Source organism: Rana temporaria, chromosome 3 (genome assembly GCF_905171775.1).
Source record: "Rana temporaria chromosome 3, aRanTem1.1, whole genome shotgun sequence".
Lineage (NCBI taxonomy): Eukaryota > Metazoa > Chordata > Amphibia > Anura > Ranidae > Rana > Rana temporaria.
In genome coordinates, this window is record NC_053491.1 from 410763312 (window position 1) to 410790184 (window position 26873).

The 26873-nt window shown below is 44.1% G+C and overlaps 1 protein-coding gene across 2 annotated transcripts in view; it reads left to right on the top strand.

The window, feature by feature from the left end:
* The window catches only part of NPC1L1 (NPC1 like intracellular cholesterol transporter 1), a 61330-nt gene extending 38333 nt beyond the window's left edge, over positions 1–22997 (top strand). The window contains exons 12-20 of one of the 2 annotated variants that reach the window (XM_040346041.1): positions 1111–1226; positions 6872–6998; positions 11577–11632; positions 11718–11868; positions 15271–15502; positions 16070–16183; positions 17150–17312; positions 22375–22482; positions 22528–22997. In XM_040346041.1, coding sequence (XP_040201975.1) covers positions 1111–1226; positions 6872–6998; positions 11577–11632; positions 11718–11868; positions 15271–15502; positions 16070–16183; positions 17150–17312; positions 22375–22482; positions 22528–22685 — 1225 coding nt within the window. In that variant the 3' untranslated portion in view covers positions 22686–22997. Of the gene's footprint in view, positions 1–1110; positions 1227–6871; positions 6999–11576; positions 11633–11717; positions 11869–15270; positions 15503–16069; positions 16184–17149; positions 17313–22374 lie in introns of both variants that reach the window. The other variant, XM_040346040.1, reaches the window with a different exon arrangement.
* Positions 22998–26873: the final 3876 nt, after the last annotated feature.

Genomic DNA, 26873 nt, shown 5'->3' on the forward strand with positions numbered 1-26873 from the left:
AAGTTTGGTGTAGTATTAAAGATTTTGCCATGTTTAACAAGTGCAGGGTTATTTTTATATCTAGATATTGATTGTGAAGTAAGGGGAAATAGAATAACCCAAGAATAACTGGATTATATCTTTTGTATTATAGATGCCATATTAATAACTGTCTGCCAATATTTTTGAATAAAAGGGCAGGACCACCGTGAGTAGCACGGCCTCCACATTCTCTCCAGCATAGAGGAGAATTAGAAATGAACATTGAATGCAACTTAACAGGTGTACGGTACCACTTAACAAGCAATTTATAGTTAATTTCCTCTATTCTGGAGGAAAGGGAGGTAACGTGAGAAAGCATCAGAATCCTATCTCTTTGTGTATTATCAAGACTGGATTGTAGGTCCGTTTCCCAACAGGTTAGATACCCTGGATATCCAGACTCTTGAAAAAACAGCAAAGCTTTATAAAATTGCAATATACAATGCTGGGGAGAATCCGCCCGTCGAAATATTGCATCTACTTTAGTTAATTAATTTAACGATCAAATAGGTTGTAGTAGTATTGAGTATATCGCAAAATATCCATGTACCTATATCTTGTTGGACCACATATTAAACGCATAGATATCACTTTAGAGTTTTCGATCACATGGTGAAGTTGGGGGTTGTCCTCTAAAAACCATGACCTAAAACCTGAAAGCCGAAAGATCAGTTTCCGCCATAGTATGTTCCCTCTGTACTCACAACCTGGAATCCCCTTCTTATTTCCAATCTGATATTTGGGTTAAGAATAGTGCCTGGTAATATAGCTTGAAATTTGGAAGAGCTAAACCTCCGGCTCCTTTAGTGCAATACAGTACATTCCAGGAGATTCTAGATATAAAATGGGAAACCAAGGATTAAAGGGTAGGAAATAAAAACAGAAGTGACTCCAAAGGGAATCATTTAAAACATGTATAAGATATGTGGTAGGATATTCATTTCAACTATATTTATTTCCCCAAGTATGAAAAATAAAGTCCATTTACTTAGATCAGATTTAATTTAATTCAGGAGAGGAAGATAATTATCCTAAATGTTGATCATCTTGTGCTGACTCACTGTTCTGTGGCATTTTTGTCTCTGCTAGATCTTATTTAGCTATTCCAGCATCCTCCTGGGTCGATGACTTTGTGGACTGGCTGAACCCCTCATCAGACTGCTGTAGATTGTTACTAAATGGAACTTTCTGCTCTTCCACTAGCCGTGAGTACCATCAACAAACCAAGACAGTGTCACTAAAATAGGAAAATTATTAAAAATCTTAAACTCCTGCTCTTATTTATTTGCATTGCATTATATATCATACACATATTCAAAACTGATTTTATATATATATATATATATATATATATATATATATATATATATATATATATATATACAAAGTACAGACCAAAAGTTTGGACACACCTTCTCATTCAAAGAGTTTTCTTTATTTTCATGACTATGAAAATTGTAGATTCACACTGAAGGCATCAAAACTATGAATTAACACATGTGGAATTATACATAACAAAAAAGTGTGAAACAACTGAAAATATATTTCATATTCTAGGTTCTTCAAAGTAGCCACCTTTTACTTTGATTACTGCTTGGCACACTCTTGGCATTCTCTAGATGAGCTTCAAGAGGTATTACCCCATCACTCTCCTTCTTGGTCAAATAGCCCTTACACAGCCTGGAGGTGTGTTTGGGGTCATTGTCCTGTTGAAAAATAAATGATGGTCCAACTAAACGCAAACCGGATGGAATAGCATGCCGCTGCAAGATGCTGTGGTAGCCATGCTGGTTCAGTATGCCTTCAATTTTGAATAAATCCCCAACAGTGTCACCAGCAAAGCACCCCCACACCATCACACCTCCTCCTCCATGCTTCACGGTGGGAACCAGGCATGTAGAGTCCATCCGTTCACCTTTTCTGCGTCGCACAAAGACACAGGGGTTGGAACCAAAGATCTCAAGTTTGGACTCATCAGACCAAAGCACAGATTTCCACTGGTCTAATGTCCATTCCTTGTGTTCTTTAGCCCAAACAAGTCTCTTCTGCGTGTTGCCCTTCCTTAGCAGTGGTTTCCTAGCAGATATTCTACCATGAAGGCCTGATTCACACAGTCTCTCCTCTTAACAGTTCTATAGATGTGTCTTCTGCAAAAGGTGGCTACTTTGAAGAACCTAGAATATGAAATATATTTTCAGTTGTTTCACACTTTTTTGTTATGTATAATTCCACATGTGTTAATTCATAGTTTTGATGCCTTCAGTGTGAATCTACAATTTTCATAGTCATGAAAATAAAGAAAACTCTTTGAATGAGAAGGTGTGTCCAAACTTTTGGTCTGTACTGTATATATACTTTATATGCTCAGGCAGTTAGGTCAGAATCATACCCTCTCTGGTTCCTATTCTAATAACTACACTTCTCAAGTGCATGGTACTTGCACCAATATATGCTTTGATGCCTACAACACTAGCTAGTCTAGTATCTTCTCCAATATCCACTCTAGAACCAGAGGCATAACTAGAACCTTCAGCAAGTTGCATGCCTTTGGGGTCGCAACAACGGAAACTGAGACTTATGGTCTTACAGTGGAGCTCTTTCACATGTTCTCCAGTGGTCCCCCTTCCTGCCATCTTGGGGCCCCCCAGGTGCGATCTTCGCAACCCTGATAGTTCTGCCACTGTCTAGAACCAAGACTTCTATAGTACTTAGTCTAATATCTATTGTAGTATATACTCTAGTAAAATTGCTGATAGATGCTCTAGTACCAGGTTTAGTATGCCCTACGATAACTGTTCTAATATCTGTTTTAGTATATGTTTTAGTATTTGCTTTAATTTTTATTTATGTTCTAGTATATGCTTTGTCATTTACTCATTTACATTATGTGTTCTAGCACCTCCTGCAGTACCTGGTCTAGTGTCAGGCCCAGTATCTCCTACATGACTTGGTCATGTATCTGTTTAGTATTTACGCCACAATCTGCTAAAGTACCTTTAACAATACCTGGTTCAAGATCTGCTACATTTTCTCTGAAAATATCCATATCTTTATGGACCTTTCTTTGTGCACTGGTGCGCAGTCATGTTGGAATAGGAAGGGACCGACCATCCCCAAATTTTTCCCACCAAGTTGGGAGCATGAAATTGAAGCAAAATGTCTTGGTATGCTGACACCTTTAGGCCTCGTACACATGGTATGAAAATCAAAAGGGAAAAGTCATAAGACAAGCTGTCTGCGGTCAGTACAGAAATCCGTCACAAAAAAGTTGAAAGTACAAACACGCATGCTCGGAATCAAGGAACGACTGGGAAAAGTTTGGTCTTGTAAACTACTGTTCGTAATCTAGAATTAACATTCGTGATGCAGCAATAGATGAATGTCAAAATTCTCATCTTCTTTAACCCCCCTGGCGGTATTCCCGAGTCTGACTCGGGGTGAGATTTTCATACCAAAAGCGGTAACCCCGAGTCAGACTCGGGCTCGCCTCGCTGCAGCAGCAGACAAAGTTACTTACCTTGTCCCTGGATCCAGCGATGCCACCACGCTGTGTGAGCGAGCGGGTCCTCGCTCGATTCACACAGCGTCCTCCAGTGCCGCCGATCTCCGTTCCCTGCGACGTTACGACGCACGGGAGCGGAGAACGGCGCCAAATTCAAAAACGTAAACAAACACATTACATACAGTATACTGTAATCTTATAGATTACAGTACTGTATGTAAAAAATACACACCCCCCTTGTTCCTAGTGGTCTGCCCAGTGCCCTACATGTTCTTTTATATAATAAAAACGTTTCTTTCTCCCTGCAAACTGTAGATTGTCCATAGCAACCAAAAGTGTCCCTTTATGTCAAAAATGGTTTTAGAGCAGCTAAAAAACAGCGATAATAAATTATAATCACTTGCAGAATTGTGCGATAGCGATTTGTGGGGAAATTCGTTATAAAAAAAATAAATAATGACAGCGACAATTCTGCAACTGAGCAAATTTCAGTGATTTTTGAGTTGATTACATTATTGAATAATTTTATTAGAATTATATTATTATTTGTTATAATTATTTATTATATTATAATTTATAATTTTGTTTTTAAAAAAAATTCATACCCGGCATGCCTATTAGTCTCTTGTTTGGTCAGATTTAGGTGAGTTATTCCTAAAAATTACAGACCTACAGTATAAAACACCAAATTTCCTTGCAAATAATGGTACCGCTTTCAGCATCTTTTCTCTGAGGCCTTGTACTCACGGCAGGACATGTCCGATGAAAACGGTCTGCAGACCGTTTCCATCGGACATGTCTGGCCGGGGACTGCCCGGGGACTTCTGTTCGATGGCTATACACACCATCGAACAGAAGCCCGCGCGTAAACATTACGCGGGGCGTGTCCGCGGTGTCGCCGCGTCGATGACGCGGTGTCGCCGCGACAATGACGCGGCGACGTGGGCGGGCCGCCTTAAATATGCTTCCACGCATGCGTCGAAGTCATTCGACGCATGCGAGGGATGCGGGCGGCAGGACATGTACGGTAGGTCTGTACAGACGACCGTACATGTCCGGGCGGACAGGTTTCCAGCGGACTGTTTTAAAACAAGTCCGGGAAACAGTTGTCCGCTGGAAACCTGTCCGATCCGTCCCAAAATGGTCCGCTCGGGCCAACACACGGCCAAACATGTCTGCTGAAACTGGTCTGCGGACCAGTTTCAGCAGACATGTTTGGTCGTGAGTACGGGGCCTGAAAGAATCATAACGCCAGGGAGGTTAATGGGATAATAATGAAGCTGCTTTGCTGGTGATACTGATGTAGTTATGCCAAACGTATTTTAAAAGGCAATTGTTTTGTACGATCTGAAAATCACGAATCAACGCTCACCAAACTTCTACTAACACAAAATTAGCAGAAGGGGCCCAAAAGGTAGCGCTTGAGAAATGAACTTCCTCTTTATACTCTGAAAGTACGTTACTACGTTCGTGTTTGTCAAACGACAATTTGCGGATAGTATGCTAGACAAAATCCCGCACACGCCCTTTTGACAAAAATCAGACGTATGGTCGTCCACCAATCAAACCGTGTGTACAAGGCCGTGTGTACACGGTCGTTTTTTGTGATAAAAAAAAAATCATTTTTAGCATGAAAAAAAACGACGTTTTTCAAACATCATTTTAAAAAACGACGGAGCATACACACCATCGTTTTTTCAACAAGCTCTAGCAAAGCGCAGTTACGTTCAGCACGTACGGCAGCACTCTGTTCCATTCAAGCTCGCGTCCTAACTTGCTTCTGAGCATGCGCGGGTTTAAAAACTTTGTTTTAGCTACACACGGTCATTTTTTATGACACAAAAAACAACGTTTTGAAAAACGACATAAAAAATTGAAGCATGCTCGAATTTTTTTTAGTCGTTTTTCAGAAGACATAAAACAACGTTTCCCCCACACACGGTAATTTTAAATGACGTTTTTAAAAATGTCGTTTTTTTTCATCACGAAAAAAGAGTTCCCTTCACTGGAACGAAGGGGCCAAGCTTAACCGCTGAAAAACAACTCCACACCATAATCCCCCTCCACCAAATGATTTGGACCAGTGCACAAAGCAAGGTTGATAAAGACATGGATGAGCGAGTTTGGGGTGGAGAAACTTGACATTTAGAAATTCAGGTTTACCTCAAGTTAATCTTTTTGTTTTTAAATGCTGTAAGTGTAGCGCCTTGCTCCTATTGAGGGGGCGCTACATGTTAAATTATAGTTGTCTGAGTAATAGTTTGGCTCAGAAAGATTATGCTAAATTGATGGTTCTGTTTCAGTTCAGCTGGGTTGCATGATTTTCCCCTTGACAGTGGGTATCACTGTCACCGCAGGCCAAGGTTGGAAAGGCAACAGGCTGGATGCATTGGGTACCTCTTTCCAGAAAGTGGCTCAGGGGGCGTGGTCAAATTGCTGTGCATTCTGGGAAAGGGTCTTCTGATCCTTACCTGATGGCCCTCCTGGCCTCAGGTGATGTGTGAGCTGTTTATGGTCTCGGGGCTGGCTGGCCCAAGGCTTCATAACTGAGAGTAGGCCCAGAGGTTGCCAGGGCCTACTAGTCTAGGGATGGTCCTTCACTATCTTGCCTACGTCAAGGCAGCTGAACCACTGGGATTCAATTAAAGGACTTATCCTGTCAGCTTTACCTCACGTTGCGGCCGGGTTGGCTGAAAGATTCTTGGCACCGTGAGCCGTGTACTCTATTGAAATTTCTACAAAGTGCACGAGTAGTCGCACGATCTTGTGGCAGAAGATCGTGGGACAGCCCGACGAACTTATCGAGTCTGTGACAGAGACTTTAGCGAGCTTCGAACCAGCTGCTAGGCCAGTGAGAGTAGGTCTATCTGTTGGTTGCTGGAATCCAGCGTGGAACCAAGTTAATTCTCTGGATCTAAGTTTGTACCCGTGATCCGCAAAGCAAAGGTACCTGAGTGTCCCTATCCCTCTACCCCTCTGTTGAAGAACTGTTGTTTAATAAAACCCTTAAAAGAGACTTTGTGTTGGTGCAGACATTTCTTATGGATAACTCTTCAAGGAGAACCCCTGAGACGAGTGTATGGAACAGTAAGGTAACGGCAGGTCCAAATCTAAACCAACAGCTCCTTCGGGGGTAGTGCAATATAAAGAATATGGATTCCCTTTGTTTCAGATCAAGTATTTGACTTCACTCTGTTGGCCTTGCTTTGTTCCTCCAGCAGTAGATTGTTACCTGCAGAATGGAGACCCCCTCCCCCCCTTTCCCCCGTAAACCTTGACGTAAAGTCTCTTCTATGCTTATATGCTGTGCTAATTATGACTTCTGAGCTGCTACCATTCTATTTTCAGCATTACCTGGGTGTATAAGGAGGTGTATGCGAAGTACTAATGGAACATTAAGACCAACACTAGAAGAGTTTAACCATTACTTGCCCATTTTCCTGCAAGATTATCCAAATCTAAAATGTCCAAAAGGGTAAGTCAAACTAACTGAAATAAAAATAAAACAAAATGTCTTCATTGGTGTGTTAGCATAAAAGGGGGTTCCTACTTGAAATGTATTTTCATGCAGCAAATGCATGAGTTCTGCTGCATGGAAACAGAAAAGCGAAATGTCCCTTATGCAGGCGCTCTGCAGTTAGCGTCCAATCCAACACATGTGTAGCTAGAATCTGTAACAAGAAGATCTGGTGCTCAACTGCAATTAAAATATTATCTAATTTATTCAAGGCATCATTGCAAAATGTATAAAATATAGCAAATTCCAATGTCTTGGCCTTTTTCCAGCGCTCATCACTTATTATTCTTAATAGTTTAATGTATCTTGTTATACTGTATCTCCTTATTGGGTCCAGTCCAGCTTAGTACAGTGTAATAAAATAAAATAAAAGAGACCAACATTTTCTTCTAATTCTCCCCCTTAGCTAGTTACTCAGTATATTTGGAATATTTATCATATAGATGTAAATGAATATTTTCTAAAATGTTCTTTATTATGGTGAACAATGAAAATTATTTTACTTTTTCATACTTTTCTTTTTAGTCAGATAAATATAAAATACTGTTAATATAATGTAGTCTTCTATTCAGCCAGTAGATGTAGGTCTGGTCCCTTTTTCACATGTGACACATACAATTGTCACCTGTGTTAAAAGGAGACATTGGTCGAAAGAACCTAAAGTTGATGTTTATTCTACTTATATTTTGCCTTTCCTGGTTCTTTTTTCTCCACCCATCAACATGCTAATTATATTGTTAAATTTGTGTTGATGGGGGAATCAAGCGATTTTCCTCGAATGCACGGGTTGCAGGAAAGAAAATCTGTGGCCTGCCTAAAACCACTCCACTTTCTTCTTCATTAGAACAGAGTAGATCTGTCATACTGATACAAAATGAAATAAGCTGAAGGACATACTGATACCTTAAAGTCTAGTGCTGTTTGAACCTAACACCCCCTCAAATAAATAAATACCTTTTTTTACCAAGGGTCACAGTTAGAAAAAAAAAAAATTCTCTGGTGGTAACAGGGGCGATGCAATTAATCCCTGATGCTACATACACACGCTCGGAATTTCCAACAACAAATGTTCGATGGGAGCTTGTTGTCGAAAATTCCGATTGTGTGTAAGATCCATCGGACATTTTCTCTGAGGCCCCGTACACACGATAGAATCCATCCGCTGAAAAATCTCATCGCGGCGACGGCACGACACGTCATCGCGAGGGGATTTCGGCGCGGATTTCGATCCGATGGTGAGTACACTCCATCGGATCCAAATCCGTGGAAATCCTCGAGAGGATTTATCCGCGGATACGGTCCGGTGGACCGTATCCGTGGATAAATCCTCTCGTGTGTACTAGGCCTCAGAATTTCCAACAAAAATTTGAGAGCTGGTTTTCAAATTTTCCGACAACAAAATCTTTTCTGGTAAATGCTCTGAATCAAGTACAAAACGGAAGCGATTGGTCTGGTAAAACTAGTTTGTAATGGAGATAGCACATTTGTAACGGAATGAAAAGCACGAGGATAAAAAGTGCGAATCGTCTCTCACCAAACCTACTAACACGACTGGTATTGAACTTCCCTTAAATAGTGCCGTCGTACGTGATGTAAGTGACCGCGTTCTTGGCGTTCGGAATTTCCGACAACATTTGTGTGACCGTGTGTATGCAAGACAAGTTTGAGCCAACATCTGTCGGAAAAAAATTCACGGTTTTGTTGTCGGAATGTCCAATCGTCTGTACGCAGCTTAAAGCGGAGTTCCACCCAAAATTGGAACTTCCACTTATCCCACTCCTCACCCCCTTACATGCCACATTTGGCATGTAATTTTTTGGGGGGGGGAGTGGGGGCTTCAGGAGGAGTGGGACTTCCTGTCCCACTTCCTCCTTCCACCGAGAGGCCGGTAAGGCGATTAAGCTTAATCGCCTACAGCAGCCCCTCCCTGTAGGCGATCGCCTAGGACACGTCACAGGTCCTAGGCGATCTCCTTTCCAATCAGACGGCGCAGCGCCGGGCCGCGCATGCGCAGTGCCGCTCGCGCATGCGCAGTGGGTGCCCGGCCGTGAAGCCGAAAGCTGTCACGGCGCGTCACTGGAACACTGGTGCAGGTAAGTTTATGTTTATTAAAAGCCAGCAGCTACACTTTTTGTAGCTGCTGACTTTTAATAAACATAAAAATTGGCTGGAACACCCCTTTAAGTCTAGGCTTCGCAATGATGCCTGACATAGAGGAAGTGGGTTGAATTATTCTGTCCATCATTCTTGGAAGACTGAGGACATCTAGTGATGGAAAATATGTGCTGCAGGAGATAGCTTCAGTGAGTCAGACCACCTTTCTTTATTCCATATTCCAGCATATATTCCTATCAGGCAATAAGCAGAATTTGGCCAGAGGGCTCTCTCTCTCACGGCTACAGGATTGTTTAGAAAGAACAAATTGGGAGATATTTGAGCAACAGGATTTAGATCTGTATACAGAAACAGTTTTGGACTATATAAAAACGTGTGTGGACAATGTTACTGAGGATAAACGCATTCTGGTATTTTCAAATCAGAAACCCTGGATGACTAAGGAAATAAAGAGAACGGAATAGAGCATTCAGGGTCAGAGATAAAGCAATGTATTGTATTGCGAGAGCTAATCTGAAAAGAGGCATAAAAGAAGCCAAATTAGCCTATAAAAAGAAAAGAAAATTGAGGACTATTTTAATGGAAAAGATGCAAGGGAGGGCTGGAGGGGTATACAGTACTTGACACAACAAAACTAGAAAAATGGAAGGGTATTTTAGTGCTTCTCTGGTTGAAGACTTAACCACTTGCAGAACGAGCACTGCACGTCGGCAGAATGGCATGGCTGTGCAAAGCAACTTACAGGTAGGTTGCTTTGCAATTGCCGCCGTTTGGGCGCGCGCCCCTGCCACGAGCTCCGTGACCGTGTCCGTGGGACCCACGGACTCGATGTCCGCCGGTGTCCCCCGATCGTTTCACGGAGCTGCAGAACAGGGAGATGCCTGTGTAAACAAGGTATTTCCCTGTTCTGCCTTGTGACAGGACACTGATCTACTGCTCCCTGTCATCGGGAGTAGTGATCAATGTCGTGTCACTAGTAGCCCAGCCCCCCTCCCACAGTTAGAATCACTCCCTAGGACACACTTAACCTCTTCATCGCCCCTAGTGGTTAACCCTTTCCCTGCCAGTGTCATTTACACAGTAATCAGTGCATTTTTATAGCACTGATCTCTGTATAAATGACAATGGTCCCAAAATGGCATCAAAAGTGTCTTAGCACTGTCTCGAGATACGCCACGTAAGTGCACAGATGCGCCGTTGTATCTATGCGCCTGACTTTGAAAGCAAGATACGCCTGAAATTAGGCTTCATCCGACCGACGTAAGTTTCCTACACCGTCGTATCTTGGGCGCATATTTACGCTGGCCGCAAGGGGCGCTCCCATTGATTTACGCTTTGAATATGCAAATGACTGAGATATGCCGATTCACGAACGTACTTGCGCCCGGCGCATTAATATATGCGGTTTACGTAAGTCGTACGTCCGGCGTAAAGTTAAGCCTCATAAAGCAGGTGTAAGTCATGTTAAGGTATGGACCAGGGAACAGCCGTCGTATTTTACATCGTTTACGTAGTAGTACGTGAATAGGGCTGGGCGTAGGTTACGTTCACGTTGTAGGCAGTGATTTGACGTATCTTAGGGAGTATTTCCGATGTGATTCTGAGCATGCGCACTGGGATGCGTCCACGGGACGGCGCATGTGCCGTTCGTTCAGCCCATCATTTGCATGGGGTCACGCTTCATTTAAATGGATCACGCCCACTTCCACCTACTTTGAATTAGGCCGGCTTACGCCTACAAATTTACGTTATGCCGGCGCAACGTTGGGAGCATTTGCTTTGAGAATACTGTGCTATTCGATACGCTACGCCGGCATAACTATGCGCCGCTCTACGTGAATCCGGGCCTATAACTTTTGCACAAACCAATCAATATACGTTTATTGCGATTTTTACCAAAAGTACATAGAAGGATACATATCGGCCTAAACTGAGGAAAAAAAATAGTTTTATATATTTTTTGGGGATATTTATTATAGCAAAAAGCTAAAAATATTGCTTTTTTTTTAAAAAAATTGTCGCTCTTATTTTTTTTATAGCGCAAAAAATAAAAACCGCAGAGGTGATCAAATACCACCAAAAGAAAGCTCTATTTGTGGGGGAAAAAAAGGACGTCAATTATGTTTGGGAGCCACACCGCACGACCACGCAATTGTCAGTTAAAGCACAGCAGGGCTTTAGTCCACTGTCTTCTGAAAACAGGTCACAGGAGTGCAAGACGGACTGCACTCCTGTGATCCATAGGAGAGTATGGCCAAAAAAGCTTTGTGTATACTATTCCTTTAATACAAAATTTAAAAACCCAATAAAAACTTTGTGAAATAAAATGTAATCTCTTCCACTGGCAACGTTTTATTTTTAATACATTCTAAAATGAAAACATGGTTTCACACAATATAAACCTAAAATATGTTTCTGCAGGGGCCTGGGTTCCTATGACAATGCTGTCAAGTTCAACGACCAGGGAGAGATTATAGGTAAGATCAAGCTTTCTCTTTATGTATGATGTCAATAGAGTTATGTTGCTTTTATTAAATTGAGGTCTGATTTTTTTTTCAACAGCCAGTCGTTTTATGGCATATCACACCCCTCTAAAGAACTCTCAGGAGTATACAGGGGGTTTGTTGTATGCTAGAGAGCTAGCAGCGGACATCACCAAGTCACTAAGAAACGTGAATGGTACGCACCCCGATTTTCAAGTCTTCCCATACACGTGAGTGAACTTTGCTGATATGATAAATTTACCAATATCTTATTTGTAAATCTTTTCTCCATTTTTATTTTCTAAAAAAATACTGTTTGTCTACACCAAAGAACAAACATATACTGTGGGTATAGGATTGTGTATATGGGATTGCATATATATATATATATATATTTTTTTGGTTGAAATAGACCCTATGCATTAAGGTGAAAAAACATGTTATGATCACTGTTTTACTTACCTGAGCCTTGGAAAGTCCTGCGTCGCGAACGTGCTCTTCCTTTGCTCGGTCTTTTCGGCTCTTCGTTAGATAGATTCAGTGGCGGCTGGTGCTCAAATTTTTTGGGGGGGCGCAAACGAAAAAAAAAAAAATTGCAGCCTCACTGTGCCCATCACATGCAGCCACTGTGCCATCAAACGCAGCCACTGTGCCATGCCACCAAATGCAGCCACTGTGCCATCAATTGTCACCACTGTGCCATGCCATCAAACGCAGCCACTGTGCCATCAATTGTCACCACTGTGCCATGCCATCAAACGCAGCCACTGTGCCATCAATTGTCACCACTGTGCCATGCCATCAAACGCAGCCACTGTGCCATCAATTGTCACCACTGTGCCATGCCATCAAACGCAGCCACTGTGCCATCAATTGTCACCACTGTGCCATGCCATCAAACGCAGCCACTGTGCCATCAATTGTCCCCACTGTGCCATGCCATCAAACGCAGCCACTGTGCCATCAATTGTCCCCACTGTGCCATGCCATCAAACGCAGCCACTGTGCCCCTCAACTGTTGCCACTGTGCCAATTGTCACCACTGTGCCCTTTAATTGTCACCACTGTGCCCCATGATGCCACTGTGCCAATTGTCACCACTGTGCCATGCCATCAAACGCAGCCACTGTGCCATCAATTGTCACCACTGTGCCATGCCATCAAACGCAGCCACTGTGCCATCAATTGTCACCACTGTGCCATGCCATCAAACGCAGCCACTGTGCCATCAATTGTCACCACTGTGCCATGCCATCAAACGCAGCCACTGTGCCATCAATTGTCCCCACTGTGCCATGCCATCAAACGCAGCCACTGTGCCATCAATTGTCCCCACTGTGCCATGCCATCAAACGCAGCCACTGTGCCCCTCAACTGTTGCCACTGTGCCAATTGTCACCACTGTGCCCTTTAATTGTCACCACTGTGCCCCATGATGCCACTGTGCCCATTGTCACCACTGTGCCCCATGATGCCACTGTGCCCATTGTCACCACTGTGCCCCATGATGCCACTGTGCCCATTGTCACCTCTGTGCCCTTTGTCACCACTGTGCCCCACGATGCCACTGTGCCAATTGTCACCTCTGTGCCCTTTGTCACCACTGTGCCCCATGATGTCACTGTGCCCCTTTCCCTGTAAAAAGCACTTACCTGAGGATTCCATGTGCTCCCTCGATGTCTTCTGCCGCTGTGGTGAAGCTTCAGCCAATCAGGTTCCTGATAACCAGAATCCGGGAACCTGATTGGCTGAAACGGCCGTTTGTGTTATACAATGAGCGCAGATTGCCTGCGCTCAGAGTATAGACAGCTGAGAGCCGGAGAAAAGCCTATCAGAGCCGCTGGCTTTGATAGGCAGTTCCCCTCAGCCAACCAGCTGCCGCTATTCGGGTAACCGGTGTCCCGCATCCGGTTATCTGAATAGACCAGGCAGCGCTGGCAACCAACAATAACATACATTTGTGCATTTATGCACGAATGTGTGTTATTTGTTTGCGAGAGGGGGTGGCGCTGCAGCGCCCTCTATAGACGGCAGCCAGAACTGCGGCTAAAATGTCAAAATGACATTTTAGCCGAATAAAAGTTCTTAAAGGGCCCGTTTTTTTTTTTTTTTTTTTGTGACTGTGGGAGGGGGGGCGGCGCCCGTGCGTCCCTATGGACGGGCCGCCACTGGATAGATTGATAGCAGCACAGCCATTGGCGCTGCTGTCAATCAACTCCAATGATGCGAGGGCCACGGGCGGAGCCAAGTCCTGTAGTTGGCGGCTTTGGACACCGACTACAGCACTCGAGAGTGCGCCCGCAAGGTAATCCCCTTGGGAGAGCGCTTTCCAGAGGGGGTTATCAGAAGCGGGGAGGAGCCGAGACAGCCGCCGTGGGACCCCAGAAAACGCCGTTTGGGGCCACTCTGTGCAAAACTAGCTGCACAGTGGAGGTAAGTATAACATATTTGTTTTTTGTTTTTTAATATTCAAACCTTTACTATCACTTTAATACATCATGAGAAACAAATATTTATGTAGCTTGTACAAAATCAAATATAGCATTCATGTTACCACCAAGTATTTAAAGTGGGAGTAAACTCCCATCTCTGACTCCTACCTATAGGTAAGCCTATAATAGGGCTTACCTATAGGTACTGTAAATATCTCCTAAACATGCACCGTTTAGGAGATCTTTACTGTACATGCAACCGTGCTGTGCTGTAAACGGTGGCTCTCGCAGCTAGCTATGAGAACACCCGAGCCGCAGCTCCCTGTGTTCATTCAGACACAGAGTACAGCCCGGCCTTGCCCCCTCTCTCCTCATTGGTTCACTGAATTTGATTGATGGCATTGGGAGCCTATGGTTCTTCGCTGCTGTCTCAGCCAATAGGGAGGAAGCATCCCGGACAGCTGAGTCTCTTATGCAACATCGCTGGATCGAGATGGGGCTCAGGTAAGTATTAGGGGGGCTGCTGCACACAGAAGGTTTTTTATCTTAATGCATAGTAAACCTTCTTTACAGCCTTTTTAAGTGACATTACCTCTAATAAAGTATTTTCTCAGGACATACACATGTTGAATGTCAGTTTCTACTTCGACTCATTGGTAATAGCAAATTAACAAGTATAAGCTTCCAATTGCCCAATTAAAAATGTGTTGTACTAGCAATAACATACAAAGCCACTTGCAACTCTTCCCCAAATTTGTCCCAATATGTCACCCAAATCATCCTTTCTGCTCCTTCCAAGACCTCCTTCTCTTTAAATTCCTTGTCTCCTCCTCCTATGCTTGCATCCAAGACTTCTGTAGAACCTCTCCCATATTCTGGATCTCCCTACCTCAATTTATCTAGCTATATCCTACTCTGTCCAATTTTATGTGAAAAATTCAAAAGCATCTCTTTAGAGCCTCCACCTAAAAACTGAACTCTGACTTTTTCCATCCGCTCATCCCTCTCATTTATTACTGTTTGTACCACTTGCACCTCCATTTTAGGTCATAAGCTCTCATGAGCAGAGACCTCCTAACCCTCTTATATTGAATTGTATTGTAACTGTTTACCTTTATTGTTGTTGTATTTTTTTGCAGACCTATTTTTATTTTCATTTGGTGATATATTCTGATCATTTACCATCTTCTCTTTACACAGGATTACATATGTTTTCTATGAGCAATACTTGACCATTGTTCAGGAAGGTCTCTTCACACTGGCCCTCTGCCTGTTGCCAACCTTCGCTGTGTGCTGTATTCTTCTAGGAATGGACTTGCGCTCGGGTCTCATTAACTTACTTACCATTTTTATGATCATCATAGACACAGTTGGTGTCATGACACTGTGGGGCATTGACTACAATGCTATCTCACTTATCAACCTGGTGACGGTGAGTGACCATTCTTTAATGTACATGTCTAATCCATGTCATAAGTCAAGTCATTTCCCATGCTTTGCTTAATCATGCACCAGTAAAGAGGCTGAAATACTCCTTTCCTAAAGAGTTTGCTGCTTCAGGCTTCCTTCAGCACTGCTCAGAAAACTTGGACTTTTGGTCATATATTTACCATTGGTACCATTGGTAATTTTTACCTCCCATTCAACACAACTTACATTATCTGATGCTATTTCATGTGGGCAGCAATAAAGGAGTCTGGAGCAACAACTCTTCAGCAAAAGTGTGTATTTTAGCTCCTCTATTACTCTTTATTTAGCCATCTAGGGATTATTTAACCATCTGCTTTTAATGTTGGATTTTAAAATGTGACTACAGGTCCCCTTTTATATATCTTTCCTCCAAATCGGACACTGGTGTTTAAAGGTTCTCTCACTCCTTCTCTGTGGCAATTTTTACTATAATGTTATGTTTCTTGAAAATTTTGTAAATTCAGCCCACAGTTCCACCTGTGTTTGACATGCCTCTTTTAAATTGTAAACCTTCTTTTCTTATTCACAGGCCATTGGGATTTCAGTGGAATTTGTCTCCCACCTTACTCGATCTTTTGCCTTAAGCAGTAAGCTCACTAAAGTGGAACGAGCAAAAGACGCCACTATCTACATGGGTAGCGCGGTAAGTACAATGGAGAGGCTATATGGTAGGGTGTTGTTGTATGGTAATAATGGTGGTGGTTCTAGAGTCACATAATTCTGGAAATAACACTGCAGTGCCCACCCTTCTGCATCATCATCATAGTAAGGTCTTTTAAAGCAGACCTTTGCCCTCATCTTTCTTTTTTCATGCCCCCCCCTCCCAGTTACAAAATCAGATATTATTGTTTAGAGGGGGTGAGGGAGAACCTTTCCTGTGGGTCCCGACTGGATGGTTCAAGGAACCTGGAAGATTTGGCCATCGGGCTCATGTCAGAAGAGAAGGTGGCGCTGAAACTGAGACGGAGCGGCGGCTTACACAAAACAATGCTAGATTGATACGCTGGGTGGGATGAATATGTTTTTTGAGGTTGACCTAGCTGTCAAGGTCAGAGGTAAAAAAAAACTGATACAAGGGAGAGTAAAGTTCCTCTTCAAACCAATAAAAACCACCATGCCCTTTGTGGCCATGCCCTATGGTTGAGACTTTTTACATGACAATAGTGGCAAGACAGAATCAGAGGTAGGTAATGGGTAGATAAAGCACTTTATCACATAGGTGAATAGGCTGCTGTGGACACGTTATGAAGATAACATGTACTTGTAGTAATATTGATGCTACCATTACTGATCTCATCCTAAACATATTATTTGCCTGGGTGTCTCTGAATTCAACACTTTTTGATTCACTGACCCAAAACATTGATGTCAAGTAAAGTCTTACCACCTGCTCTGCATGTTTGTTTGAGGTTTGCTTCTCAAAAAGTAATTAAAGCCTTCGGACAGCAAAACAGTCAGGCAGCTACCATTTCCAGAAGGGAGGCCATCAATGCAACCTCTGTATACTCTCAGTAAAGATTTCCCTTATCACTATATACTGTTATTTATAGGGTGCTGTGTTAGTGAAGATATACAAGTGTCTTATTTGTTTGTCTTTCTTCACAAACAGGTGCTTGCGGGAGTAGCTATGACCAATCTCCCAGGGATTATTGTGCTTGCCTTCGCCAAAGCTCAGCTCATCCAGATCTTCTTCTTCCGTCTTAATCTGACAATCACCCTGTTGGGACTTGTACACGGCCTCATATTCCTGCCTGTTGCACTCAGCTACTTTGGTAAGTTAGTCCAGGATCAATGTGTGTGTCTAAGTGCAATGTTAATATACTGTGCCTGTGTCAGGCATTGGGTCATGCATGCAAACTGGTATTCCTCCCTCCAAGTTGGAAATTTCCAGAGTGTGAGTTGGCACACTTACGATAAGAGCAGGACTTAGATGGAGTTTGGCTTAGCACAAACAAAACTCTGGCACATTTATGAAATGTAAAATGATGTTACAGGAGATATAAGCCACATAGGCAGTTCAAAAAGGTACAGTGATCATCTATGTAGAATGGACAAAAGGAAAGCACAAGCGCTGTACACAGGGCAGCCATCAGAAATTCTGGGGCCCCTTACACAGCTTAAGGCCCCCCCCCCCAGGCCTGACCACCAACATTCCCCAGGGCCCGCCCACTGGCCGTCCCACAGAATATGCCCACTGGCCATCTCACTGAGTCCTTTGGTGCACCAACTTTTATTTTAACACTCTCCACAATGCATCTCCACCTCCGCCCAGCATCTTCCATCCCTCTTCACAATATATTCCCATCCATGTCCAGCTATATCCATCCCTCTCCACAATATATCCCTAACCATGCCCAGCATCATCCATCCGTCACCAGGATTCTGGGCATGGATGGGTATATATTGTGGAGAGGGATGGATGATGCTGGGCGGAGCTGGGGATATTCTGTGGCGAAGGATGAGGATGATGCTGGACGTAGGTGGGGATATATTGTGGAGAGGGATGAGGATGATGCTGCGTAGAGGTGGGGATATATTGTGGAGATGGATGGATGATGCTGGGCGGAAGTGGGGATTTTTCTGTGCTTTACCCTCCACGCTGCTCTCTCCTATCTGCATGCACCTGAGAGGGCTGGGTTCACTTTCCAGGCTAAGAAGCTGACTACGCTCCTGCTCGAGTACCTGGCAATGTGCTTGCAACCTAACAGCAGCAACTAGTAGGCTCCGACTCAGCAGGGATGGAAGCAGATCAAGTGCCGTTCTCGATCACCAGTGGGGGGGCGGGGGTTTGTGCTAGTGAAAGAAGGCGGTGGTGGTGGAGGGGGCCCAGGCTGAGGCTTGTACTCTCTATTGTTCTCTTTTGTGGGCACCGCACAGGCTAGCGGCTGCCTGAGGATCAGATAACAGTTTCCTTTCATGTGAGGGGAGGCGGAGAACGGACCCGTCGCCGGGCCCCTTGAGACGCACGGGCCCATTACAAGAGTACTGCCTGTACCCCCCTGATGGCGGCTGTGGCTGTACAGCACCTTTCACTTAGGGACCCGTTCACACTGAATGCATTTTGGAAATGTGGGGTAAAACTAGCATTCCATTTTGAATGCACCTAACCAGGGGCGTAACTAGAAATCACAGGGCCCCATAGCAAAATGTTGTATGGGGCCCCCCAGAGCCGCCCTAGTGTCAATGCAGCGTGACCTGTGCCCCATGCAGCGTGACCTGTGCCCCATGCAGCGTGACCTGTGCCCCATGCAGCGTGACCTGTGCCCAATGCAGCGTGACCTGTGCCCCATACAGCGTGACCTGTGTCTAGGGATGAGCCGAACATACCCGGGTTCGGTTCGCACCAGAACGTTCGAACAGACCGATCGTTTGCGCGAACATTTAGAACCCCATTGAAGTCTATGGGACTCGAACGTTCGAATTCAAGAGTGCTCATTTTAAAGCCCAATATGCAAGTTATTGTTGGAAAACGTATTTGAGAACCCAGGTCTTGCCCCAGGGAACATGTATCAATGGAAAAAAAAGTTTTAAAAACTGTATTTTTTTCTTGAGCAGCGATTTTAATGATGCTTAAAGTGAAAAAAAAAAAAATTCCTTTAAATATCGTACCTGCTGGGTGTCTATAGTAGTGGCACGTGTTTAGAAATGTCCCTGCACAACATGAGATTAATATATATATATATATATATATATATATATATACATACACACAGTATATGTATGTTTTATGTACTACTTTTTTAATGAATAAACTGCAATATTTATTGTGAAGCGCCAGTTTATGAGTTGAGGACACATCTAACATTCACATGCATTAAACAAATAAATATAGCACAGATGTAACAACAAAATAATTTAATCTGTATGCTATACTAACAATAAAACACACCACACTGTGTGATAATGGTTCCCTCGCAGGGGATTTCTAAAACAAGTTGCAACAACTGGGACTCCTTCTGCACTATATTTCTATGCAGGCTCCAATGTGTGGGACCCCTGCTACCCCAATGCGTCTGCACACATGTGTTAATCTGTGCAGAAGAGTAAGTTTGGGATTGCTGAGTGAGTATGCCGGCTTGTGGCCCCTCTCCTCAGGCTGCCTGTATTGATTGTGCAAAGTGGGGCCCAGGCCCTGGGCCGCTCACTCCTCAGTGCCCATGAAATGCAGCCTGATTAGTGCCCATCAATGCAGCCTTGCCAGTGCCCATCAAATGCAGCATGATCAGTGCCCCATTATTGCAGCCTTACCAGTGCCCATACAATTCAGCGTGATCAGTGCCCATCAAATGCAGCCTTACCGCCTTACCAGTGCCCATCAAATGAAGCTTGATCAGTGCCCATCAAATGCAGCTTGATCAGTGCCCATCAATGCAGCCTTGCCAGTGCTCATCAATGCAGCCTTGCCAGTGCCCATCAAATGCAACCTGATCAGTGCCCATCAAATGCAACCTTACCAGGGTCCATGAAATGCAGCTTGATTAGTGCCCATCAAATGCAGCCCGATCAGTGCCCATGAAATGCAGCTTGATCAGTGCCCATCAAATGCAACCTGATCAGGGCCCATGAAATGCAGCCTTGCCAGTGTCCATCAAATGCAGCCTAGCCAGTGCCCATCAAATGCAGCCTTGCCAGTGCCCACCAAATATGGCCTTACCAGTGCCCATCAATGCAGTCTTACCAGTGCCCATCAATGCAGTCTTACCAGTGCCTATCAAATGCAGCCTTGCCAGTGTCCATCAAATGCAGCCCGATCAGTGTGCAGCAATGCAGCCTGATCTGTGTCTAGCAATGAAGCCTGGCATGTGTCTGAATCTGGGATTTGAATATCCCAGCGTGATCCCGTCCTCCCCTCCCTCAGTCCACCTCCTCCTCCTCCAGTGGCCGCTGTAACAAAGTCCCGGCTCCTATAATTTACATCACACTGATTCAATTTGCCAATGGATCAGTGTTCACCCATCACTAGAGCTGGGACTTTGTAACAGCGGCCGCTGGAGGGGGAGGAATAGGAGGACCGAGGTAGGGGAGGTCGGTGCACCTTGACAATGAGAACTGCATTCCTGTTGTGGAAAAAGTAAAGGAACGTTGTTCCCATGCGTTCCCGCAGGACTTGAGCCCTGGGTGTTCACACCCATGTGATTCAATTCCTGTCCGAATTTGCAGATCGCACTGCGATATGCGAACTGATTTGGGGGTGCCATTAAGTTTTAATTGGCACTCCCAGCAGTTCATATGGGGCAGTGTGAACTGCCGACAGGAGACATGCGATGTGGGAACCCCCAGTGGATTTGCAGGGTTCCCGCATTGCAGCAGTATGAACAGGCCTTTAATCCTAATGGCATGCTGCACACACTAGAAATCACACCCACACTGGAAACTGCTCTGCATTTGCGATTCCTGTGCGGGCTGTGACTCCAGAAATGGTGGAGGGTCCTATAGACCTTTTCTTTGTATTTAAGGAGGCACAGCAGCCCACACAGTATAAATGTGCTGCCATGCCCACAAAGGATGAGCTCCGGCGTGTTCGCATAGAACACGTGCAGAGCCCGCCAGGAAGTCGGCACCCGCGCTGCGCTAATCACAGCCAGGCAGACATTTCCCGATCTCTGCAGCCGAGCATCGGACAATGTCTGACTGGCTGTGATTAGCGCAGCGCGGGTGCCGACTTCCTGGCGGGCTCTGCACGTGTTCTATGCGAACACGCCGGAGCTCATCCTTGATGCCCACACAAAATACACCTTGCAGAGCCACATCAGTGTGAACTAAAGGAAAAAATCCCCCCCCCCCCCCTCTACTGCTTAAGAACCCCCTACCCACAAGCAAAACTCCCCACTGCAAAACACCACCCTCCCTCATATATCCCCACAATATTAACCCCCTGTCTCTGATCACACCTCAAGGCAAAAATATCTCCCTCATTTCTAATGCTAAATAATATCTCCCTTCATTCAACAAACTTCCCACCCAGAACCAAATCCCTGTCAATAACCACCCCCTGTAAACTTATCTACAAGAAACTTACAGGGGGGGGGGTCCTTCTCTAAAACCAAACCCACCCCCTTTCCTTAACCTCCCCACCAAAAGAATCTCCCCCAGGCAGGAATTCTCACCCCCTCCTTCCTCCACACAGAAAGCCATGCTTCTCCACCTACCTGACCTGCCTCATCTTCAGAAATCGGCACGGCACAGAGGCTGAGGCAGGAAATGAAATCTTCTGCATCCCCGGTCTCCCTTCGGCTGTGTCAGAGCTGTGGAGTCTCTGGGAGATCCCTCAGCAGTGTGCTCTCATTGGCAGAGCGTGCCTGGAGCAGTGTATGTGTATAAGCAGCCACGGCTGCTAAACGGGAACGACGTTCCTGCCGGGCCCCCCTGATCCTCACTCGGCTGCGGGCCCCATAGCATCCGCGTGGGTCGCTATGGCGGTAGTTCCGCCACTGCACCTAACACAACACACGTGTATTGTAGTGCATCACATCTGTTGTGCATTGCTTTGAAATGAATGTTGTAAATCCTGTTTAAGTGCATTGTGGAGCTTTGGCAACTCATTTAAAGTTAAGTGGCTGCTTTACACAACACACACACATTAATTGTGTGATTGTGGTAAAAACTTTAGCACAAATCACTAGTGGGAGTTAAAAAAATCAAAGAGAAAAATACCCCACTAAGGGACTTTATGGGCCTATAATACTCTAAATAATAAGTAGACTATTTAGAGTATTATAGACCCACAAAGTCCCTTAGAGGGGTATTTTTTCTCTTTGATTGTTTGCATAGATTGGGATGTTGGCCTGTCTACATAAACTGTCAGATCTGATCTTTGAAATTATTTCCATGCAGGTCCTAATGTCAGCCGAGCGGTGTTACTACTAGAGCAGCAGAAAAAAGAGCAAGAGAAAAGGCTGGAAAATGGTGTAAACGTATATACTAACCCTGACTTCCAGGGAGATTTGAAGAACGCAAATGTATATACTAACCCTGACTTCCAGGGAGATGAGAAGAACACAATTGTATATACTAACCCTGACTTCCATGGAGATGAGAAGAACACAATTGTATATACTAACCCTGACTTCCATGGAGATGAGAAGAACACAAACAACTATAGCAACTTTAACTCACAGGAAGATGAGAAGAACAAAAAGGCGTAGGTTTAATCTAAGAAACAGAACAAATCTCGAGACTGTATTTGCTCTACTGCAAGGGCTTCTCGATTACCTCAAGAACTAATTTAATCGGCCACTGCTAAGGACCACTGACCAGCACACAGCTGCAATAAAAGTCAAACCGATAACAGCAAATCTGCAGAGATCATACCAGATATCAAGAGATGGCTCTTTTCCAACAATTTTACTGCTCATTTGCACATTGCCTACTGATTTACAGCTGTATATAAGTATATATTACATTTTTTCTGTTAATATTAGAAAGACAACATTGTACAATAAAACAGTATTTTTGCACCTTTTTTGTTTTAGTAAGTGATTTTTAAAAATTCAAATTGTGACAGAGTAACTATAAAATATCAGTCTACCTCTCCCTGCATAAAAAAAAAATTAAAAGCTTTCTTTACACTTGTGGCCAATTTTCAGTAGATTATCAGCAAAGCATATGTAATGGGGCATATGTAGTGTTCTTTAACTCGTTCCTAACTGGCTCCAGTGATCCGAGGAACTCTGCAGTGTCTCAGCATTGGCCCGCCAGAGTGCTTCAGACTTTACCCCTCTGAGACACCCTGTTGGTCCCTCTGGTTCTCATGTCCAAAAGTATTCCCCTATGGGTACTAAATAAACAAGCTCCAAGGTCCAAAGCAAGCTCCATAAAAAGATGGCGGACTTTACTAGAGAACGCTAAGTTGCAATGGTGACATCATACCTAAACACGTTACAACAGTGATTGCAATATGGTAGAAAGAAAAAGGGAGAGGGAGGCCTGTGCCCTAGCAGTGGGTAGAACATAATCCCAGGGGAAAATAATCGATCTTTACCCACTAAGTGGGAAAAGTCCTTATGCTTCCCCCCAAACCGGGAACCTCACATGGAATGGCTTTCTGGCTACATCCTCTTCTATGGACAGGTCCAAGAAAATAAATGTTGCATGCTTCTCCCCACAGAGGGCCTCTTCACTAAACCACCAACTTACTTATATAGCACTGCAGGGACATCCCAGATTGTCAGGGCACAGTTGCCAAGCACCCTTAGTTATGGGGCCATTTGTAAGGGTTTTATTGAAGGTACTGACAAAGCTGCAGACACTAAGGCCCCGTACACACGAGAGGATATCCGCTGGAAACGGTCCGCCGGACCATTTCCAGCGGATAAATCCTCTGGCGGATTTGGATCTGATGGCTGTACACACCATCAGATCGAAATCCGCGCGGAATACATCCGCGGTGACGTGTCGCGACGCTGGAAGGTAAATACTTCCACGCATGCGTCGAATCATTACGACGCATGCGAGGGAGGGGAGCGGACGGACTGATCCGGTGAGTCTGTACAGACGACCGGATCAGTCCGCTGGACTGGATTCCAGTGGATAGATTTCTTAGCATGCTAAGGAATTTTTATCCGCTGGAAATCCGTCGGCTGGATTTTTATCCGCCGGGAAATGTCCGCTTGGACGTACACACGACCGGATCTATCTGCTGGAACTGATCCGCGGATCAATCCCAGCGGATAGATCCGGTCGTCTGTACGAGGCCTTAGACACTTGTCACCAATGAATAGAGGAATCTTGTGGCTCGAAAGAACTACAATGGGAACCTCTATTTCACTCCCTTACACATGTGCAATATATAACAATCTTTCTCTGCACATAAACTCCTGTGCATTGAGCACCCTAATTCAGGGTATGAAGGTAATAACTTTAACAATTTTTTTTTCTATTAAATAATACAGGAATGTATTTAGACATCATGCTGCTTAGGCAAACCTTAATTAAGATGTCCTTTTGCACAAACCCCTCCTCTTATGTCACATGATTGTTTTAGTAAAAACTACAGCTTAATATTCTGTTGGGGAAATAATGAACTCTACTTGGTATGTAGAGCTGCTTTTCAATGTACAGACAACCAAACTGCGACTGAGAGGGAATTAACAGCCATAAACATAGTGAATCCCACTGGTCCTCATGCTTACCTGTAGACCTGGGGTGTATATTTAGAGATCATCTTGTCCTTTACCCGGAGGGGCTTATCTGTATCCCCTGCTTTCCTTCCCTGGGGGATTGGGTTGGTTTTCACATGGGACCCCATCTGCACGTCATTGGATCAAATTATTACATTTCCATAGGGTCTAATGAAACAGACTGTGTTTGTATTATGAGCATTAACATCCACCTTGCAACTAGAAACCCTAATACATCATGCAGAAAAAAATCTACTCACCTCAGGATAGAGTATGGGCATTATGTTGTAACTGGTCGGGCAATTATATGGGAACATTGTATGGTTGTTCATTGGATAGCGATACTATCAGTGACTAATGTGTTTTGTGCATTTTATAATGTGTCATTTTTATGAAATTCCAAATAAAAATGTATTGATTTTTACCAAAAACGTTTGTGTATAAGTATAATGAGACAGGGTGACACCTTAAAAATTCTGTCCTAATCTATGGCCTTAATGTTCCTCATTACAGGGATGTGGCATTCTGTTTCACTCCACTATGAGCAGATTGAATTAAACAAAACACTAGGCAAAGTAAAGGGCGGTTTCATGTTTTCCAAACGAGAGTCTGACAACACCTCTCAACATTCTCAATAGTTGTTCTATCCTTCAATTCTCTTCCTGAACCCAGTCTCAAATGTCCCAAGAGGAAAATAAATATTGATAAAGCTTACACACGATCAGAAATACCGACAAGAAAAATCAGATGTGAGCTTTTGGTCGGAAATTCCGACCGTGTGTATGCTCCATCGGAACTTTGTTGTCGGAATTTCCACCAACAAAAGATTGAGAGCTGGTTCTCTATTTTTCCGGCGGAAAAAGTTCCTATCGGAAAATTCACTCGTCTGTATGCAAATTCGACGCGCAAAAAAACACGCATGCTCAGAATCAAGCAGAAGAACCAAACTGCCTATTGAACTTCATTGATCTCGTCTTGTCATACGTCTTGTACTTCACCGCGTTCTTGACGGTCGGAATTTCCGACAAGATTTGTGTTAACGTGTGTATGCAACACAAGTTTGAGGCAACATTCCGTCATAAAAAAATCACGGTTTTCTTGTTGGAATTTCCGATCGTGTGTACGCGGCATTAATCTGTACCACTGTTCTGACTCATTTTCAGTAAATATTGATCCTCAGATAACAAATAGCTACATTGCAAATGTTCTAAGTCTACTTCAGTGGCAATAATATTCTAGGCACATTCATCTCAGGAAGTGATTCTTTTTTCAGGATAGAAGGAAGATGGGCACCAGTCACTTCAAATTGAAACTTGAACAGGTTTATTGCACAGTCCATGCAGACTAGGAAGGGTGGCAGAGGAATGAATGAATGACTTGTATAGCGCTACACATGCGAACTGAATCGCCTCAAGGCGCTTTTTGCCTTGTCTTCCTGGCTGGTCTTCCATTTACCCCGTAGGATCTCGACACGCTTGGGACACACAGTCGTACACACATATATACGGGCCAATTTAGACAGGATCCAATTAACCTACCAGCATGTCTTTGGACAAGATACCTGTAGTACAAGATACCTGAAATCTTCTACACAGAACAGTGTTTGGTCTCCTGCACATCTTTATAATCTCTCTGGGCCCTTCTCTCATCAGGCTATGCTTGCTTGACCCTTTAACAACAAACATGGCTCCTTAGCAGTTGAGGTTTAAGTGGTATATCAGTCTCTGTGTTCCAAGGCAAGACAGCATAGATATGTACCTGTGTATACTTTCCACTCAACCAGTCACTTACGACCCTTTCTTGTGGGGCACAGTTGCAGCTGGTTCCTCTAGGCCAGTGGCCTCCAAACTGCGGTCCTGGGGCCAGATGTGGCTCTTTGCTTGCCTCCATCTGGCTCTTGAGGCACTATTCCTCCAAATGACACCAACTATTTCTACTCCTAATACCCAAAGATTGGGCACATACTTAATCCCATTGGGCACATTCTGGCCCCCCTAAAGTCTGAAGGACAGTAAACTGACCCTTTTTTTTTAGAAAGTTTTGAGACCCCTGCTCTAGGCCCAACAGAATATCACTTGCAGCCAGCATCTTCAGGGTTTCCTCCCAGGGGAGGAGATTCCTGCAGCACTTCAATCCCCAGGCCCAAAATTTTGGGAGAAAGATAGTCCTCATTGACATCATCATCAGGCAAAAGCCCAGAAAGGAAGACAATTT